Source organism: Chamaea fasciata, unplaced genomic scaffold, assembly GCF_029207755.1.
Source record: "Chamaea fasciata isolate MVZ Bird 193981 ecotype frontalis unplaced genomic scaffold, bChaFas1.0.hap1 SCAF_5, whole genome shotgun sequence".
Lineage (NCBI taxonomy): Eukaryota > Metazoa > Chordata > Aves > Passeriformes > Sylviidae > Chamaea > Chamaea fasciata.
In genome coordinates, this window is record NW_027094090.1 from 27,192,396 (window position 1) to 27,214,110 (window position 21,715).

General features: G+C 33.6%; 2 protein-coding genes across 3 annotated transcripts in view; one reads left to right on the forward strand and one right to left on the reverse strand.

The window, feature by feature from the left end:
- The window catches only part of IMMP2L (inner mitochondrial membrane peptidase subunit 2), a 410,658-nt gene that overhangs the window by 162,901 nt on the left and 226,042 nt on the right, over positions 1-21,715 (forward strand). The window lies entirely within an intron of this gene.
- Positions 3,037-21,715, reverse strand: part of LRRN3 (leucine rich repeat neuronal 3) — a 31,610-nt gene continuing 12,931 nt past the window's right edge. Inside the window, exon 2 of the mRNA XM_066183073.1 lies at positions 3,037-5,995. Coding sequence (XP_066039170.1) covers positions 3,518-5,644 — 2,127 coding nt within the window. The 5' untranslated portion in view covers positions 5,645-5,995 and the 3' untranslated portion in view covers positions 3,037-3,517. The remainder of the gene's footprint in view (positions 5,996-21,715) is intronic.

The window sequence follows — 21,715 nt, forward strand, 5'->3', positions numbered from 1 at the left end:
ATTGTTCAAAAGAACAAGTCTTTTAAACATGATGTCCAATTGGCTTAACCTTCTATCTCTTTTTGATCACCCCAGCTGTAGAAATGAAACACTACTTAATGTAACCAGAAAAATAACCATAGTCAGTCACACATCATAGGGTCCGTTTTCATTATTCATTACTAGTTTTACTATATTCCTATGCTATTTACAAAGGTTGCTTGTACATTTTGTCTCAGAATACTGAAGTGCAGATAATCATGGATGGAATATAATCTGGTACTTCATTTTCACACCACCCTATAATGGAAACATTGAAGAGGACGCAACTCCTTTAGAATTTTTATTGAAGGTGAAGTGAATAGCTCAAGTCTCAGTTTCAAAGCACAGTTCTGACTAGACAGGTTTTTTGTGATTTTAACATTTCAATCATGCAAACTTGCCAAGTTTCAGTAATATATTGAATTTATCCATAAAAATGAGTAATTGCAGTTCTCTTGTTTATTATCTAACTTCTTTAGTTGTCATATGCGGAAATGAAGTTTGGTGTTTTTTTCTTTAATTTTCACAAACTTTGTCATCTAGCCTAATTTTTGTTCTCTGTCTTGATTTCATGTTTACTGAATGTTTAGATTATCTTTCTGTTGTTTTGATAATCCTTCTCTTTTTTTGTTGTAGTTTAGCATTTTCCCTGAGTATCTATGTAGCCTTTTCCTGAGAAAATCGGTTCCAATTATTTTTAATGGTATCAAAGGACAAGATATTCAAATTACACATTTGGTACATCAATCAACTGACCCGCCAGAACACTGGGTTTGGAAAGCCAACCTATATTCCAGAAAGATGTGGGGTTTTTCTTCCTACTTAGCAGGCAATACCATGATTTTTTTTTAGTCTGGATATATTTCTAGTCATCTGGCTTCTGACTTCTATAAAAGCTACATGCAATTGTTAATATTTTTTCAAGTATGTTTTCTAATCTTTAGCATGAGGTGAGTTTTAAGTCTCTTTTTGGCTCTTTTGGGTTGTGTTCAATGGCTGTCTCCTATATTCCATTTAGCTATATCTTTCCAAATGTCTTGTGAAGTTTTAATAATGAACTTTTCATACTTACTGTATACTTCCATGTAAAATTTCTTGTCTTCTTAGTGCCACACATCCACTCTATTCAGTTCAATAATAAGAATTATTTTCTTCCTTATGTCTGACACTGTGTTGCTTTTCAGTTTTTTCTTGCAACTCTTCTAGAATTGTCTGGTGTATGAACTTATTTTCTGTACTATATAGCAACCTGTTTCAGAAATATCTCTTCTGGCTTCAGATAAAAAAGAATATCTTATAAGATTATTTTTGATCATTGTTTCTTACTGGCCAGCACAAGATTATGGGAAGAATCTCAGTTTCTCTTTTAAGTTATCTTGAGGTCACTACTTCAGAACTATACAAGCAGAATAAGTTTTATTAGAGAATTTTGGAAATGGAAATTTCCTTTTAGGATATACATCAACATATTTTTCTCCAATCTCTTATCTAGGTTTTATGGGTACTTTTAGGAGTTATGACTTCATAGTGTTTTAGCTAAACTAGAAACTGAAATGTTCCTATATAAGAAAGCATTTGACTGTGTTAGCTGATGAAATATTGCAGTTTGTTTTTTTAAATGGCAGCAAATTTTTTACCAAAAAGTAAATGCTTAATCTTTTTATGAATAAAACATTCTCTTTCATTCTAGTAGCTGATAGAAAAAAAAAAAAGTAATATAAATTGATTAAAAAGTTTTTTCAGGGTGGTATTTTGAGTATTTCCTAGCCAGATATTTCAAATACTTATGTTTGCCTTCTCTCTTTCATTAGTGATACATGTCAGAATGAGTTTTACTGTGAAATGCCAAAGAAAAGTTAATCTATTTGTAATCTTTTCTGGTTTGAATAACCAGTAAGTACTGCTTTTAATGCATTAATAAAATAAAGCATTATTAATGCATTCCTGAGAGAAAACTATGAAATAAATGGAAACAGAGGTGTGTATTTTTCTGTTTCTGAGGAAATTAAATATAGTTTCTTATCAGTTTCTACCTCCATTAAAGAGAGTAAACATCCCAATTAATGAAATACATGACAATTTTAGCCCTATGCCTTGTGTAGATAAAAAAGCAACCTTTGTGTAAATGAGATTATGAAGAAGCATACTTTAGCAAAACTAAGTTATTTCTATGATTTTTAAGGGATTCTACTTTGCTGAAAAAACTGCTGTTTCTTTTTTTTTTTTTTGCATGTTTGTGCAAAAATGGAAGTTAATATGCATTATGCTATTAAAGCTACAAGGTGGATTTATTACTTCTTAAGGACTTGAGGCTTATGTAGGATATCTGTAGAAGGAATAGCTGTCCATTTTTATATACAGCTACACAAGAATTTCATTGCTCACCTGTTGCTTCTGTGGGGTTTTTGACATGAAAAATGTCTTTGGCCATGGAAAATGGCTAATATAATGGAGATGTTTCTGTATAGAGCTTAAAGATGTTATGTTTATATGGATGGTGGTTCACAGTACTGCCATGGAAAGCGCTGCCGTGTATTCTAGAAGGACTACTTTTGTCGACTAATAAAATTATGTAATACAGATATAATGAAATAAAGATCTGCAGGCTTACATGTTGCTAAGAGAACAGAATTATTTCACAAAGATACATAAAAGTGTATAAAATAAAAGGATCAAATAACTATTAATGAATAGTTAACCAATATCCATGCTGAAATCTAATTAAAGTGGGTTTCAGTGACCTCATCTCCATCATCTCTTTTGCCTTTATAATGTTCTTAGAGTAAATAAAATTTGATAAAAAACTATCACTAAATTTACGTTTCTGTTAGAAACATTATACAGCCTAAAGTCAGCAAAAAAATATCCTTTGTGCTCAGATTAGCATTTTAATAGGAGAATATGCAAAGAGATATTTTATCAGACTTTGGAATGTGTTTGTTTTATTGTCAGACAAGAACTCCCAGAAGAGTGGGGTGTTTTCTTTAGAAACAAACAAGACAAAAAGTATTTTGATTTTAATCAAAAATGTATTTTCTCATTAAAAAAAATTCACATACTCACTGCATCTACTCTACAGAATTTGTCCATTTCATTACACCATATGTCAATTCTAGTATATCTGTTCACTGCAAAAACTCGTGGCTATTTTTGTGTAATACAGCACAGGAGGAGGTATTGCTCAGTTCCACTACTTTTATATAATAATTTAAAAAAAAATCCAGAAAATGTTCTTGGCTACTTCCACTGTATTCCAGACTTAAAAGTCCTATGAAAGTTCTAGAATATGAAGTTAATTTTATTTGGTTGGTAGAATACCCTTAGAAGCCATTTAATTAAAATTCTTCTTTTATACTGAGTCATATATATTCCATTTGTTGGCAACAACAATGTCCGGGCATCTAGTTCCTAAGAGAAGTATTTTTTTTCTTGTTGCCTTTATATTCAGCACAAATAAAGTCATGTGCTTTTTACTTCAGAAATTATACTGACATATTTATGACATGTTTGTTGGTACACCTATTACAGTTGCTTTTACTTCCATTGCTGTGCTTTTTTCTTTGCCCATGTCCCAAAGAGTGATTACAGGAGGATAAAGCTCATTGAGTGAAAAGGATTGTTTCTTCAGATAGTTCCTTAGATAACTGTGTCCAATGCCATAGTTAATATCTTGAGAGCTGCAGCTGTAGAGATATATCACAGAGATGATTCCCAAAAGACCACCAATGCAGGTAAGGAATCCTATTATGTTGTTCTTTTCATAGCCTTTCACTTCCACATCCAGTCCTTTTGTGGTTACATTGACACATTGTTTCCTATACTGAGAATAGATAGTGGGAATGTCTACACAAATTCTGTATTCAGTTGATGGATTTAGATGTGTAAGGTTATATACCTTTATATCAGATGGTATTCGAGCACTCTGTGCAGCCCGGGAGTCTTCAGCTTTTGGAAAGGCTGTCCATCTAACACTGGACTTCAGGATTTTAGAACTTGCCTTCCATGAAACCAAAACAGAATTAGATTTTATGTCTTTTATTTTAATATTTAAAGACCCATTGTGTTCCTGAGGGAAAGAGCCGTCCACTTTAATCATGACTGACTTTAGGTCTGCCCCAACTAAATTTGTTGCTATACATGTGTATAAGCCACTTTCTCTTTGTGTTACATCACTTATGTCTAATGTTCCTTCGGAATGAATGTAGTACTTATCAGAGATAGTATTAGGCAAAAGTTTGTGTCCTGATGGTGTTATCCAGTAGATTTCAGGTTCTGGTTCTGCTGTTGCTCTGCAGTGCAAAGAAATATGGCTGCCAGCTTTTAAATCCAGTGTAGATGGAAAACTTTCAGGGGCTATCAGGGGAAGACAGATTTCCATCATTTCCCGAAAGTGTATCTGTCTCACATTCTGACCCTGGAATTCAGGAGGGTCTACACAAAACAGTGACTCTGGCTCCATGAAACGAATATTTGTTTTATTCATGTTAATCCAACGGATGACACAATCACACCTAATGGGATTGCTGTGTATGCTGACTTCCTTGAGGTTAGGCAGGGATTCCACAGTACTGCGGTACAGAGCACTCAGCGCATTGCTGTTGAGCATGAGTGATTCCAGTTTGGGAAGTCTGTAGAATGCATTGGGGTGAATGTATGATAATCTGGGGTTATTGGTTGCTTCTATTTTTCTTAAATCTGGCAAGTTATCAACAGCAAGACTATCTATAGAAATCAGTTCAGGCATATTATTAATTCCTAACTCTTTTAGGTGCAGCATATTGCTAAAATCTCCTTGTCGTATTCTGTTAATGGGATTCTTATTTAGATCCAGAAATTTAAGATTCGTAGCCTTTTGAAGAGCGATGTGGGGAACTCTGACAAATCTGTTGTCATAAAAGGAAATGCTTTCTAAGTTGTCAAGGCCAGCCAAAGCATTATCTGGTATTTCAGTGAGATTTATACCTGCTAAAACTAGGCTGCGCAGATTGCTAAGAGGCTTGAAGTTCATGTCTTCAATTCTGATTATTGGGTTTTCCCCAATCATGAGAATTTCAAGATTAGGAGTAGCTTCAAACCACTCCCTGTTGATCACTTGCAGACCATTTGAATTGAGATGAAGTCTGAGAAGATTTTTGAGGCCTATGAAAGCTCCTGGTGCAATCACAGAAAGCAGATTATGATTAATATAAAGCTCTTGTAAATTGTTGAGTCCAGAGAGACATTCTTCAGGGAGTTCAGTAATTTTGTTTTCTTCAAGGTACACTGAAAGCAACTGTGGGGTCTTTCTAAGATTAATACTGGTCACTGAGGACAAGTTGTTCTGAGATAAATCTAGACCAGTTAAATTCACCGGGAAGTCTACTGGGTGTTCAATTTTTGCAATATTATTAGTTTGTAGAAGTAGAACTTGTGTGTCAGCAGGCAGTGTGGCTGGAAAATGAAAAAGGCCTAAATCATTGCAGTCCACTGTTGGAGCTTCCATGTAGACAGACCTGGGGGTGAACCATGGTCTGATTTCACATATACATGACTCTGGGCAGTCTGCTTTTCTTCCTACAGCTTGTAGTAGAGCAGTGGTAACTAGACCAAGCAGTAAATTAATTTTGAGTTGCAGTTCCTTCATCTTAGCTCAAATGTTCAGGAAAGTAACAGACCCTTTAGTATTCCACAATTATGGTCTTGGAATTCAGTATGACCTGGTCAATTAATAATGCACAATCTTGCATTTATCAAAAGATGATCACGAAGGACTTCCTTCCTGAGGATAAGTGATAAATTTGTAAACAACTTGTCCAGTAGTAAGAAGCATTTTGTGGAAACAAAGGTCACTTTGTCCTTGATGACATAAAATTGATGAGCTTTGTGAAGATGAAGTATGTATAGATGGTCATAGGAGATTAAACAATTCATTTATTTAGTAGTATTAACTTCAAATCCCATGATTGATTAGTGTTTGCAGGAATGACAGGATGACCTAAAATACAAGAAGAGGAAATAATTAGTATAAGAAACTATAAAGTTATAAATTAATTTAGCCATCTTTTGCTCTCTACTGTTAATTATTGCAAGTAAGAAAAGAAAATGACTGTGGTGTCTGGAGTATTATAGTGGTATCCAGATAGCATAAATTAAGTTAATATAGTAATATGTCTTTAGAATTTAGCTTGTCATACATCCAGTGGAGCATTGTTCTACAGAAACATGAAGATCCACAGAGTATAAAGCAAAATATATCAGTGAGATTTTTCTACATATTTTATCCTCCTTTAAAATATTTTCTTTTCTCTTTCAGTTATCACTAGAAGAAGACTAATTTCTGTTGGCTTTGAAAATGTAAACACTGAGAAAAATCCTACAAAGCATGAATATTTAACTTTTTACATAAAGTTTGTAACTATAAAGAATGTAGTTTATGTATAATCAAAGGGAAATGGAATGGTTTGATTTATACACATTCCTAATGACGTTCTTAGGCAAGCCTGTGAGATATTTATACAGAAATATATGAAATTGAAAATCCATAGGTTTTGTAATTCTTAATACTTTTTGTAGCTGCTGTTTAGAAAGAAAACGTTTTTCTTTTAAGTGTTATTTAGAAAGAAATATGTACTTTATAATAAATAGCTTGTCATCTTGGCAAATTTAGGCTAATCACTGGCTTTCTTATTCTGGCTTCAATAACCTCTGCTGCAAGGAATATTAGCAAAAAAGTGTCTTCAGAGTGATAAGGAAAAAAAATTACACTAGCAATTGCTTCTTTGCTCTGTAGCTCTGCAAGAATCTGAAGTCTCTAGACTGCCAAATTATACTAAAGGCTAAAACCTTGTGGCACCAATGCCACTTGTGGATCAAATGTGTTCTTCCCAGATTTCTGATATGTACTTTCTTTTTGTGGAGTAAAATAAATCCGACTTTGAGTGTACATTTTGTTCCAATGCATGTAATACAAAAGCTTCTGTGTTTTCTTATATAAAGTAGTACACATTCACTGCTTTATTTACTTCAGAATATAGAATATACACTTAACTTCACCCAGATTTTGTTTCCAAAGACTGATGTGTAATACACATTTATGCCCTTTCTCCCCTTCCTTGCCTTTAGTGTTAAAATTCACATTGACATTGTTTGCAAACTATGAGATCAATGCTTAATTGACATTGATAGATAACTTTGAAGGGGTTACTGGTATAGATAGACAGAATTGCAAAAGTTAAGTGTCAAGCATTTGGATTTTAGGTGTCCTTTCCAGGCCCAGGACGACTTGGCATGGTGACCACCTATGCATTCCATAACAGTTCAGAGGAAAGGTGTTGGACTGTGTAAAGTAATACGAGCATGGGCCAATTTGAAGTACATTTGGGAAGTCTTTGAGGCTGTTCTTTGTCTTATGTGCATTTAAGGACATTTAATATTTTTTTTAACATGTAAGTTTATTAATAGTGTGAACAGACAATGTGTGAGATAAACATACAGAAAACATTCTGCTGTTTTGAGGATCAATAGTATGTTTTTATGCACATGGCCCAGTTTATACTAAAATACTAAGACATACTGACTGAATTAGTAAAAATATAATCTGTTCCTTTGTTCTGGGAAATTAGATGAGGCTTGCAGAAAAATAAAGGTTTGTCTTGAAAAGTTAATGCCTGCAAATTGCTCTTAATTTTTCCACCAGGAGGCAAGGTGATACCCCTCTGTGGAGTATTGTCACATTTATCAAAGGTCTTGGTAGAAATCATTCTATGCCAAATGCACAGATGTAATTTCCTGTGTAAGGGGAAAAGAGAATGGCCATGTTGGGGAGAATATTTTTGTCATGTTCTTGATACATATTCTTGAAGCACATTTTGTACTGACTATTGTATTTTCAATTGGATTGTATATCAAAAATGTATTTTCAGTATGACAAATACAAAATGTATGCTTCAAATAATTGAAAGATCATTGAAAATCTTAACTGAATTGTAAATTAATTGAGATTCAACAGACTGCTACTGCAGATATCACAGCCTTTTGATCCCACTATGATGCTCAGGGACTTCTGCTCAGCAGAGGTACTTGTGAAAGCATTTTGGGGAAGCATAACAATACAGCTGACCTGGTTTTCTGTCCCTCCCTGGAAATTTGCTATTGGCCACTGTGAAACATAAAATATGTACCAAGATGGACTTTTCATGTGTGTTCTAGGCACCTAAGAGGCTGTACCATTTAAAGTACATAAACTACATTTTTGTATACTTTTGAGCCAACATACTCCTGTATTTGCATTTATACTCCTGCTTTTATATTCTAGTTTCTATGGGATTCTCAAACCAAAAGTAAGGGCACCAGAGGATATCTTCATGTCATATATATTAGAAAGGCTTTCTGCAAAAGGCAGAAGAAAAAAGAAGAGCTGAGATCCAGGTTGAAATTCTGCTTTGTTATGATTTAATCTGATGTCCTTTCTCTTTATGGTGAATGATTTTGCTAATAAGTCACCAGCTCAAGCTCATATGGTGTTCTGACATAAATCTTTCTTATTTCTTCAGTTAAAGTGCCTCTGTCTTGTGTAAAATATTCACTGAGGTTGAGTGGCTTGAATAACAGATTGTAGAATAATTTTGACATTTCCAGCCTGCAGCCACCATTCCAAAATACACTGTTTCAATTGAGAAAGATTTTTTGTTTAAATAGTGGTACATCTATGTATTGCTTTATATAAAAATCATTTGGTTTTAACTGTCATTCAAGGCGTGAAATAAAATAATGTTTCTGTAGTAGAATGGACATCCATGGTGGCTTATGAGATCATACAATTGTAGAATACAATATGTAAAGTTTGAAGGGACCCATAAGGATCACCTGCTTCCGGCAGGACAACCTAAAACTAAATGATATGACAGCAGTACTCTTCAAAGGACAGAGTACATAAAAAAGCAATATATTACAACAGCAAAAATTGTATATCATGCTTCAAGTGGCAATTTCTTCTTTTTTTTTTGGTAGCAATATTATAGTGTGACTCCCATATGCGTCTTGACTAAGAATATAAGAAAACTTAGATTGTTTATGTAAGTTTTTCAATCCCACTTGAAGCGATCAAGGCCCAGAACCAAGATAAGCAGTATAACTGCTTAACTGGTTGCACTGATTATGTGAGTGTCTCTGTGTATTTAACTAATTTCCAACCTCAAGATGTCTTCAAATCATTTTGAAGTGAAAAGTGAGCTGTCATTCACTGTAACAAAATAAACCTCATGTAAATTGCACTCAGCAGCATAAACGGTATCTGAAGTTCAGTTTCCTTGAAGAATGTGGTGTCACAGAAATAAGTGTTTGTATTGGGAAAAAAAGCATTTACTTTCAACTTCTGGAATGCATTGATTCCTTTTCATCATCAATGTACTAGTAATAGTAAATACTGAATGAAATTGAATGTAAATGCTCTTACTAGCAGTGATTTGCAGAATTTTTTAATGTGTTCTGGTGCTTTAAATCTGAGTGCTTTGAGCTATCTAGAATTTTATGTGAAAGTTCTGTATTTTGAACATCCTGTTTTAAAGGCACAGGACACAGACAACCTGAAAGTTATTTGTTCTGTTTCTTTGACTAGTATTTAAAGTTTACTCACATAAATGTTTCTGTGCCAAGAAACCATTTTCTTTCTTATTTTAAAAAAGTTCTTTCAAATAATACAAGTATGTCAGCATTAACTCTTTGTTAGTGGATTTTGGTGACCTCTCAAGATTATTGGTGTGATGTTCTGAGCAATTCTTAGAACTAGTACTGTTCTTAGAACTTTCTCACAGTAGAGATGCTTGTACAGGTAAGGCTCCACAGCAGATTATCACCAGTAACTGAGGTGTGGAATAGATGTTTCCATACAAGCAGCAGGAAGAACTGTGCATCATAGTTTTGGAATTTTTGATGTCGTTCTTTACCTAGCTGCATTTACAAATCTTTGTGTGCACTCTGATTTTACTTGTATTTCCTCATCCAGATGAAACAGTGGGATTTGCTTCCTAGTATCTGTAAATAAAAAGGCTAAATATTTCATATATAATAAATTACTATTTCTTATTAATGCCTCAGGATTTTTGCTATTGTTTTCATGTACTAGGACTTATGCACTAAAATGGTTTGTGAACTATTTGTGAACAGATTATTTGTTTTTTTCTGGAGGTCCATCCCTGTTGCCACCCATACTTGGTGTCTTACTAAACAAGGTGTGTCTCTTGCTTTTAAGGTATTATGTCTTGCTTTTAGAAAAATGTACCCTAATACGTGTGTCACTTTTTGCAGCCTAATTATTTCATGTGTAAACAATGATTGTTATACCTTAATTAGGTTTCTTTGATTTACTGCTATTGACAGCTGGAGATTTGATTTACAGGAGGGTATCACCATTTGAGCTGGAAAAGACATTCAGTGAATGAATAAACTGAGGAACATTTCTCATCATTGGAGCAACATACAGCTAAGAACCAAGTCAGAGTGGGCAGAAAGGAAAAGAAACACGTCAGGTTTTGGCAATCGTTCTTTCCCACTTCAGCAGTTAGAGAGACAGTGATAAAAACTAAAAATGCAGCAGTTACAGTGCAATGTGCCCTGCTGGCAATAAGGCAAACAGTGCACTTCACAAGGACCAATTTAGAGGTGGCAAGCATTTTGAAAACACAGCTGCTCATACAAAGCTACCTTTCAAACACATCAACTGAATGAGCACTTCTCAATTCTTGTCATTATAGCCACTTTGAGCAGTTCTATGGACAGAAATCTGGAAATGTCACTAACCAAAAATTGGGCATGAGACATTCCATAATTTACTCGATTTTAGTTATGGCACTTCAGGGTTTTTTAGGTTTTCTAAATGTTGGTTATGGAAACATACAGACTGAAGTTTGAACATTTAATATCTTTCTGATAATTTTATAAGGCATTTTTTTCCTTGGGAGTTTTTTATTACACTACAATTAATAAAAAATGCAAAATCTTATATATTTGACATATTTCATTAAAGCACAAAAAGTTAATATAATAGATACATTTTCATAACAGAATTGGTCTTGAAATAATACTTATAGAAGTAAGCTATACTACCTGATCTGAGAAGATTCCTGAAAATTATATAGGCACTATAGAAATGGAAAGCATTTCTGCTAGCCTATGCAGTCTTGTTTTCATTCCATGCTCTGGAGCAAAGCATTTCATTCTGTTTCTCTTTACAAATACAAATTAACAGTTCACTTTAATATGCTCTTAATATTTTATATTCCTACATGTAGCTAAGATATGACCTCACACTGAAAGACAAATGACGATTTTCTAGAAATTTTGTGTTTCTGAGGTAGTCAGCTTGGGCAGCTGAGAGTGAAAAATGTCTTAGGTTGAAAATCTCAAAAGTGAGTACCTGAAATATCTGGACATTTGTGAAAAATTTGGGTAGGCGTCTCTGTTGGGACCTTGACTAATTTTGGAAATCCACTTTACTTTTTTTCTAATGATTGATTTTTAGAACTTCAGGCTGGCCCTGAATTGCATTATATGTAAGATGTAAAAGAAATGGCAAAGCTGGTATTCAACCCTGGACTGGAACTATCTGAATAACTATTTCAGCATATGTGTTTATATTTATTTTGTGAACTTGTTACACCTCCTGTTAATTTTTCTCCTTAAGCAGAATAAATTTGCCTGAGGGAAAGCCACAGTCTTGGAATGTTTAATATGCCTCTAAAACAGGACATGTTCTCATACCTTAAACCACTGCAACAATGACAAGGTTTTATAAATCATGAAAAATTTTTATGTCAATGGACATTGCGTGATTTGAGGTTATTTTAGTCTACAAACACAGATAGAGTCAGAAAAACATTATGATCAGCTACATTTACATGAGATTTAGCCTTTCTCTCTCACTAAGTTAGTCTGGCTTACTATTCTATTGTTCTTGTTTACCATCTCTTAATGGAGTTTAGCAGATATCAGAGGAATTATCACCACGTACGATTCATTAAGATCTTACTATAGTTGTCATTCCTGGATCAATCAAAAATTACATTCCAGTATTTTGGAAAACATTGCAATATATCAAATCTTACAGCTTAGAAAATACAGTATTCAAAGTAGATGTGATGAAAGCAAAAGGTTAAATGGAGTCCAAAAGAATATATGTTAATTTATTGTATAAGCTATTCTAGAGTAACTTTTCAGTGGATATAAATTAACATTTAGTAAAACATTTCTTAAAACATGGAGGATGGAAAAACATTAGGATGTTTACTAGCCTATTTTAAATGGGATAACCATCACTGACCATTGGATGGCAGACAACTTCAGGAGTACCTGTATGTGCAGTAAGATGTTTGTCAATCAAAATCAAAAAGCTTAATAGAAATAGTATTTTTGTTACCATTATTAATATGGTGTCAGCAGCATCACTGCACATTGGAGCTAAAGCAGTGGAGCAGGACCACATCACCATGTGTGTTCACTTGCTGCTAAACCAAACCATGATCTTTACTCCATGGAGCTTAAAGATTAAATGCGAGGAAAGGGACAACTGATGATTCAGACAGGTAAGAGAAAAAAGTCACTGTGACAATTTCTGAATATCCTTGGGTTTGTTCTTCTCCTTTAGCCACGGTCTAGTAGTTTACTATCATGATTCTGCATTACTTTTCTAGTCTTTGATTTTAGATTGTCCTTCTATTGTTGTCTCTGATGTGCTTTTGGCTTTTCATCATAAACTACCTAGCCTTTGAATACATCTCTCCTTTTCACAAATGTCGCAGCAAAAGATGACGAAAATTTACTTTGATCTCACAAAGGAATTAATCATTTCAGTAATTATGGTTACCACCTATTTTATACTTTTCTTAATGTAAAGTGCACAAAATAATTTTTATTTTTTTTAGTGAGCAAAGATTTTAGAAAATTATCTTTATAGGACAAGAGAATGAATTTCAATGGAAGCCAAACATTCTTTACCATTTGTATTTTAACTTGTTATTTATGTTCTCATTTGTAATACTGCTTTCCAAATCCTCTTGCAAGATATTCAGTGCATGTCCATTAGGCTACATATAATTTTATGTGCTTGGATGAAGAAAAAGAAACTTTAAAAAGAATCTGAACTGCTTTTTATTTCTTCTTCCTGAATCAGATATTGCATGTATAATTCTGATGTTTCTATATAGAGATGTAACACATCGCTAGTATTACATATATATTTTCTAGTTGTCAGAGAAAACAGACTAAAATGTTACCGATAACTCTTCAAAATACTTAGATCCTTGGTATTCTTGTTGTAGTTCTTAGCTTTAGACAGATTTCACTCTGCAACTTATTTATCATTGCCATTATCAAGCAATTATGTACAAAAATGATGGCTGTAACTTAGGAAAGTAATATGTTAGTTTAATTTAGATTTATTTGTACATGTTCAGCTCATTTTTGACAGTTGTCATGTTAGCAGTGGAGAAGCACATATTGGCAGTTACCTAGGCACATAGTTGGCAAGAGAGCAGTCACGTTCTGGATGTGGGTGCATGTACCCAGCTACCAGATGCTTCTAGCAGATGGCCAGAACTAAAGATTTCGGACCAGTTTTGGCTTGATTTTCTAGAAAGCTACCATACAGATTCTGCAAGTATGTGGTACATTTGACTAGTAAAAACCTAGCCAAAATCCAGCAAAGCTACTGGCAAAATCTGCATATGTTTTTCCTCTGGGGCTCTTAATATGTAAATACTAAATATGCCTAAACAATAAAAATAGGTGTGTTCAGATATTTGTAATAAAGAACAGGTAGTGGCTGTACTTACCGCATGATATTTTACTTGGTAATTAATTTGTCTTTTTTTTTTTTTTTTTTTTTTCCTGGGGAGAAAGGTCACTGTAATAAAACTAGCATAATCATAAACATGATGACTTTAGGAGTTATAATTTCTATTCTATAATTTGTCAATAACAGAAATTTAGGCTTGGAAGGCCTAAATTGCTTTAAATTGTTGGTCTTTAATGGAAGCCTCTGAATATGTAGGGAATTTGCCTTTTAGTTTATTGGTATATTTATATTAGGCTTGGAAGGCCTAAATTGCTTTAAATTGTTGGTCTTTAATGGAAGCCTCTGAATATGTAGGGAATTCACCTTTTAGTTTATTGGTATATTTATGGTTTGTTTGGGACATGGTCACATCAAGGTAAATGCTCTTATAATAACTTAAAAAAAAAGATGTCCAATATACATCGGACTGAATGTCAACTGTAATAATCCGAAGATATAAATGGGTTTAATGAATGCACTTATATCAGCAACATTCTGCTACAATCACAGCCAGTAATTCATGTATACCTAGAACATATTACATGAAATTTGGTTTGAGGTACATGAAGGGAAAACATTTATTGCTTATCATTATAGTAAGCAGAAACTAAAAACCAAAAAATGGTTTATTTTTGAAGTGCCAGTAGTGGATGAGATATTTATTATGTCATGAATATTCCTACCAAATTAGTCTGACTTCTTTTTTTATAATTGTGACTATATTGGGTGATTACTTTCATTCAGAGATACCTGGGGAACCAGGTTCACAATGTATTGCTCAACAAAAGTGGATAATTTTTGTAATTTTTTTGCTTGAGGCAGTGTAGAGAAATGAATTGATAAAAAATACTTCAGGATGTAAGAACTGACAATGCATAAACCAGAATATTATTGTAAAGATCAGGAAATAAAAGTTCTCTTTTCTGCTGTGTTTTATAACAGTTGGAGTAATTTAGGCATACTCATAAATTACAAACTTATAGAGGTACTGTCATGTACTGTTTTGATTGCAGAAATTATTTGGATTTGTATTCAGTTTTAATTACAGTTTTTCCTCAACTAAGCATGTCGTTAATAATACTACATGTTAAGGGTTTTTTTCATGTGATTCTCAAAACTAATGTTATATTTAGACCTAAAATTATGGGGTATTTTTTTATAACCCAATCGCTTGCTCTAATCTGCAGTATATGTTTATTGTGGTTCACTTTTTATTTCCCCAGAGGTACATACATTAAAATGATAGTATAATCTTCTCAAGACTTACTTTGTAAAATAAGACCAGAAGACGATAAATACAATACAGATAAACAGCAATACTTGCAATTAAGCATCAAATTCCTTCAACAGTGTGTGTCACTGCAGCAAAATAATCTTATATTTCCTGGAATATTAACTGAATCCTCTTTCAAGTGTTTTCATTTCCTTTCAAAACTGAAAGTTTATTTAAAACTTTTCAGCATGTTTAGATATAATACCCACCGATCCCACTCCATCATTCCCCAATGTATAACTCTTCTAGTGTTTTAGTGTTATTTTACAATATTCTTTTAAGTTTAGTCCGAAGTGAAAGATTGACTCAATTCTTTAATGTTAAATTATTTGGCTCATTAGCATTGAATAGGATTACTTCAATTATGAAACTTATATGATATAGCCACATCTTGATTTTGTATTTCTTTCTTAGCTTTCCAGAATCTATCCTCTTTGCATCACCTTTCTGAATTTTGGATGCCATATCTGACATTCTGATCTTCCAAAGAATTTTGACCAGTATTTATTGTTCAGGAATTCATGCCAATCAACCAGATTGCAATCACTATATTCAAAAGTTTGCATTAGATTTTCCTTGGCACGCATAATTTCTCTTGCATTTTGTTGTGATTCCTTCTTATGATTCCAAGACTTTGGATAGACATATCTGCTCTAGATGCTTATTTGCAGACATGTAGGAACACTACCTCACATATGGTCAGAATGATGGAGATGCACAGATGAGTTTGTGTAAAGAAATGCCTCTTGCTATGGAAAAGTTGCTCTTCAGACTGAAGAAAAGGCAAGTTTGGATTAAGACATTGAAAAGATGCTATTAATGGTGATTTTGGAACAGCTTTTTTTTACCACATGTATTAAAGTGGGACAGATAAACCATTTCAAACTGTCCTTCCAGTTTGCCCTTCCAAAAATGGATTTGGTATAATTTTGTAATGATGTTATGCCAAAGTAACTTGCATTTTTATTCTAAGACTTTTTTTTAAGCCTGACTTCAGCCTTCATGCTTTCAGATAATGGCATGGTTGTCTTTTTCAGCCATAAAACCACTTGAATAAGTAAAGATAGATCTTTCAATAGTGTGATATTTCAACAATGTAAAATGACAAGTTATGCTTTCGGGGTCTAGCAGTAATTTCTGATTCAAAGATGGAAGTCATCAGAGTGATTATCAGAAGTAAGAAGAAAGCCATGGTATGCTTCCTTAGTCGTAGAGGCACTCACTGGCACCAGAAGGCTTGTGAAACAAAAATTATGAAACCAGGAGGTGCCAAAAATCATGTTAGCTTATTGGCTACAGGTAAGAACCCTCATGAAATGTGGTATACGTCACTGGTGAGGTTCAATACAACAAACTGGATTTAGGGCAGAATCAGTTGGTATGAGGAAAATTATAATAAATTTTCTGAGGGAGACTAGGGAAATGAAGGTTGCTTCCTCTGTAAAACAGTTTTAGATTTGTTGACAACAGAGTAGAAAGAATTGTTAGTTCTTTGTACAAATATTTAGTAGTGTGAGAAATCATTTACAGCTAGATAAGGAGTAGTTGTATTTATTGAATAAATGTGGAGTTTTCTCCCTGTATGTGCATCATAATTATAGAAAAATATATCAAGTACGAGGGGCCATATGAAGATTAATTGCTGGTGATCTTTGTTGATGAATAAATGATGAATAAATTGTTCTCCCCAATTAACTAGGAGTATATATGGAAAGTAACTGGAACTAATTGAAAAAACATACTGCCATGTATGGAAAATATTTAGGAGTATGTATAGAGAAAACATTGTGGGCAAACATAATCAGAGAGTACTTAGTGTCCTAGAAAAGTTGTTTAGAAGCATAGAAAATACATAGAAAAATCTCTAGATACATGCTGAAGGTGATGACCTAAGTTGTTTTTTTTTTAATCCTACAAGCAATCTGCAGTATTTAAAACTATATTTGTTGCTATAGTTGAGGAGAAAAATATGCAAATACCATGGAAGAGTTTAAAGCAGGGGTAACTGATATTTAAAAGGGTGTGTTGTGTTCTTAACTCATCCTTCCTTAACTAGTATGTTAAAACCAGGCAGACAGCATCCCAATAGCATTTGATCGGCCATCTAAATAATAAGATGAAGATGCTGAGTTGTTTCCCTAAAAATATTAATAGGTCTTCTGTGTTGCAGCAGTGCTTAACATGTAGTGCAGATACTTTGAAGATAATTCACTTGATGGAGTTAGCTGAGGCAGTGCACAAACCAATACCAATAAAATGGAATTGAGGGTTAATATGGTTAATCATAATATGAACAGGTAAATGAGAATAATTCAGCTTTGGTGTGTGGCTTTGTTCTGCCAGTTCTTATGTATGTGAACTAAAAAATAGTTTAAGTTCTCTTGTAGTGTAATTATCCTTCCTTCAGGCAATAGTTGTCACCTTGTTTGATATTATAATGATGGAAGTTATAAACCACCTGTCTGTCTCCTTGCAAATGACTTTGTGTCCTCTGTTAATGAGCTAAGAAATGTCACGTTAAGTTGCTTTAACATTCCTAATACAAAGAAAATAAAACATGAAAGATCAAAATCCATAGCAGTCCTTAGGTTTGTTTAAGTATGCTGTAAACTGTCCTTGTCATCGTATCCTGTTTTATGTGGGAAGTGCAAATTTTGAAAGTAAATCCAGGTTTGGAAAATGAAGTGTGGAGCACTGAGTTTTCTAATTCCTCTATTTTCAAACCTTGACCAATCAGGTTCACTTTCCACTACGGGTTGTGGAGAATGATCCTGATGTATTTCTGAAATTTCAGTTCTGAATCTCTGGTGCCATCCAGTAATTTTCAGTCGGTTAAAGGTTGAGATTATTCTGTGATAAAATGAATAGGCAAAGCATCATATCTGAATGCCTGAGAACTTGAAAAATCCTGTAAACATTCCCTTGAAGGTGACAGAATGCTTTTTTCTGTCTCTTGGTATTCATGAGTAATAATGTGAGCAACATCCAGGGAAGATGAAATAGCATTTGAAAGTTATAGAAGTAATGAGTAGAAAGTCGAGTAGTTATGAGGTAGAATAGCTTTGTTTGGCAGTCCTTCAGGAGCAGGCTTTTAGGACTTGCATTTCAAGCAGTAAGAAAAATACCCTAAAGGCTATAAAAATATTTGGCTTGAAAACTGGGTTTTAGTTTCATTAGAATTCCCAGGTTACTGTTAAAAATTAAAGTTGAATGTAAATTGATAAGATACAAATAATTTTGCTGTTTAGGTGCCTTTTTTCCACAAATACTTATTTTTCAAGGGTCAATTTTAAAAACGTTTTTAACATTTTTTTGGTAGTTAATAGAAGCCTATATTGGAACAAAATACTGAAGATTTATTGAGATGTGTTCTCTCCAAAGTCAGGATGTCTCAATTCTTTTTAATGTCCTTGTAGTTTATAGTCATCTGGACACAGAAAACCAATATTCGCTAGCCTAATATTTTAATGAAAGATGGAATTTCTAGTGGAGATGGAGACATAGGTGCTTAGTTACAAACACCTATAATTAGCTTGAAAGAAATAAAAATGGAAGACTACAATTACATGTTGACATAGCAAGGCTTGGTATTCCTTTGAACATTGTTGTGTAGTGATCTGCACCAGTCCAAGAATTTTGAGCAGGTTATGTTCTTAAAAGTTTGATCTATTACCAAACCCTTTTTTTGTCCAGGGAACTAATGCTTTGAAGTCAATTGTCATTTTGTGGAGAGTTAGCAAAACATCTGAATTTTCCTCCAGAAGGATTAGACATCCTTTTCCTTATCATGACTGTCCAGTATGATGACCCAATACATAAGATAAATACCAAGAATGTTTTGGTTATAGCTAATGCTCAATGTTTGTGAGTTAAAACACTGACTATTAGCTATGCTTAATTGATAAGCATTTATAGTTGTTTTTTTCTTAGGCTGAATAATCTCATTTTAATACTGTATAGCTACCAAAAGTGAAGAAATCTTGATAAGCATCTTTTTTTTTTTTTTTTTCTTTCTGGTCTTCCAAGCTATTTTCAGGGTTTTAATTCTTTCAGGAATTTCTATTAGACCCCCCCTATGTCAGAGAAGTAAGAATTCTATTCTGTTAAAGCAGAAATATTCCTATTAATGTCCTCAAATACTTCCTTATGTATGATCTCAATTTCTAGAACTGTTACGGAGAAGGAGGCAACATTTCTCTCCACTGAATTTGTAATGGAATGTAAAAGAAAGTTACAACAAAGTATTTTTGATGAATGGGAAAGTATTTTTTTAAAATTTATTTTGTTTTACTCTATAAATAAAGTAGTAGATTATACACAAATATGATCCTTGAAATCCAATGGAAAGATAAATCAACACATTCTAGTGAAAGAAAAAATCTTTCTGGTTCATTTGCTTAATTGTGAAATAGCATATTTTCCAAGCTGTTATTAAGGTTTGAAATGATTAGCCTTCATTAGTTTGGTAATTAGTTTAGGCAGATTGTTTTGGAACAGGCTTATTCCTATCTTACTGCTATTGAGTCTGTAATACTTTTGTTATGAAAGTCGCTCTTGAATTTTCCACCAAGGTTTTAATTGCTTTCTCTTTTAAAAATAATAATAACTAAGCAGCATGAAACAGAATTTGTTTCACTGGAAGAAAAATCCTTAGTTCCAGAGGCTACCCATGCTAGTTTGATATTTTAGTGTTTACAAGTGTTAGGCTTCCATTCTGCTTACCGAAAGAATTTTCCAGGGTTACAAAATGATACCGCACAATTACAGGTAATTCTTTGGGGCTATCAGGCAACATACTTCTAAAGCAACAGTTGCTCTAATAGTCTTACTTATATATCCTTTTTTTATTTTAATATTCAAAATTATTAGCTTTCAGTGACTTCTGTCTGATGTGACAATATTTATGGGGACACTGACACTCACTGCAAAACTATTTCTTCATAAAGTAGACATTGTCAGTAGAGTTAAAGATAAAATTTCAGTGTCTGGCTGCAGGAAAGGAGGATACAGATAGAGCATTCTGCAGTGTGGGCATGTGTCAGAATCCAGCTCAGGTTAATTGTGGTCTCATTTAATTTTGTGCCTGGAAAATATTCGGAATACTTCTTGACTGGAAATCAACTTTAAGTAGCTCCATGTATGTCTCCCAGCCTTTCACATCCTAATTTGTGGGATGCTGCTATGTACCATTCATTATATTCATGGTCTCCCTGCCAGCCAGATTCAAAGTTTAAAAGAAATATATTTGGTAAAAAAAATTGTCAAAGTATTCAGAATTACTATGATTTTTTTTTTTAATTTGTTCATCACAGTTGCACCTTATGCTTGTAAAATTGCTGTGGAATGATAAGGAATTAGTTAACTGTGTCCTTGATGGCTAGTATTCTGAGCACAATTTAAAATGATAATACAATATTACTACACGTAATTGTTGATTTATGCTGAAAGGAATAGGTACAAACAAGTTTTGTCTGCTAGAGGCAGAAGGGAGAGTAAGATGAGGGCAAAGAGAAGGGTTGGGGTTTTTTTCCTCCTTTCCATTCTCTTGGTCACCATTTTTGGAAGTTAACTGAGTTGGAAGTAAAACTAAATTGATATTAACTCAGTTCTAATTCTGCTCTACCCAGTGATTTCTACCACTTCTCATTAAAAAAAAAAAAAAAAAAAAAAAAGAATATTTGTTGCTTTGTCCTTTGAGGGCTTTTTTTCCACTCAGGCTAAGACTAAGGGACCCATGTGGTAAGAATTAGACTTCTCAGTCCTTTAGGCCTAAAAGAGATGAATGAAACCAGCATTTACAATGCCATCAACCTGTTATGAGAGCTCAGTGTTTATCACACATAATCTGAAAGGTCTCAAATTCTAGGCCAAGCTCCATGTTTCTTTGGGTCATCGATTTTTCCCTCCTTTCTGCAGTGTGCTGTCATATGTACTGGATTTCATGTACCAGTTCTTGATTGCAGTAGTTAACTGCATGTTTTTTTCAACACTTTTTCTTTTTCCCATTTAACCAGACTGAAAAAACACAATAATTCATATTTGTTATTTGATATTCTGCATTTACAGTTACCTCTGTGTAATACTTTGTGTTGGAGGTACTTTCAAAGTAAATGACTCACTTTTCATAAACTGTTGCTTATGAACTTCGTTGAATCCAAGCCAGAATATGCTTTACAGCTGAACAATTTCAAGTAATAGACTCAGAATTCATTTTGCACAGCTTTTTGTGGGAACACAGATTTATTCCTGCAAACAAATTTGAAAAGCAGAAAAAAAGAGAGCGCAAATATGATTCAGAATGTCTGGATTCTGAACGCAATGTAACTTTTGCAAAAATCCTTAGCATTTTTTTGATGTTTATATTTCTATGTTATAGACGTAAGTTCTCAACATACCAGGAATACTTCTAGAACTACTTGTAAGCTATTTACTGAATTCTTAAATGCAAGGAATTTGAACCGAATGATCCAGTGCACAGTTTTTCTTTCTGCTGAGAGATGCTTTTTATGCCACTTAGGAAAGTCCATTAATTCTTGAGGGCTTGACTGTGTCTGGTTAGGCATAGATTGTAGAATTGTGTGGTGATGAGCTTTATTTTCTAAGATAACCACATG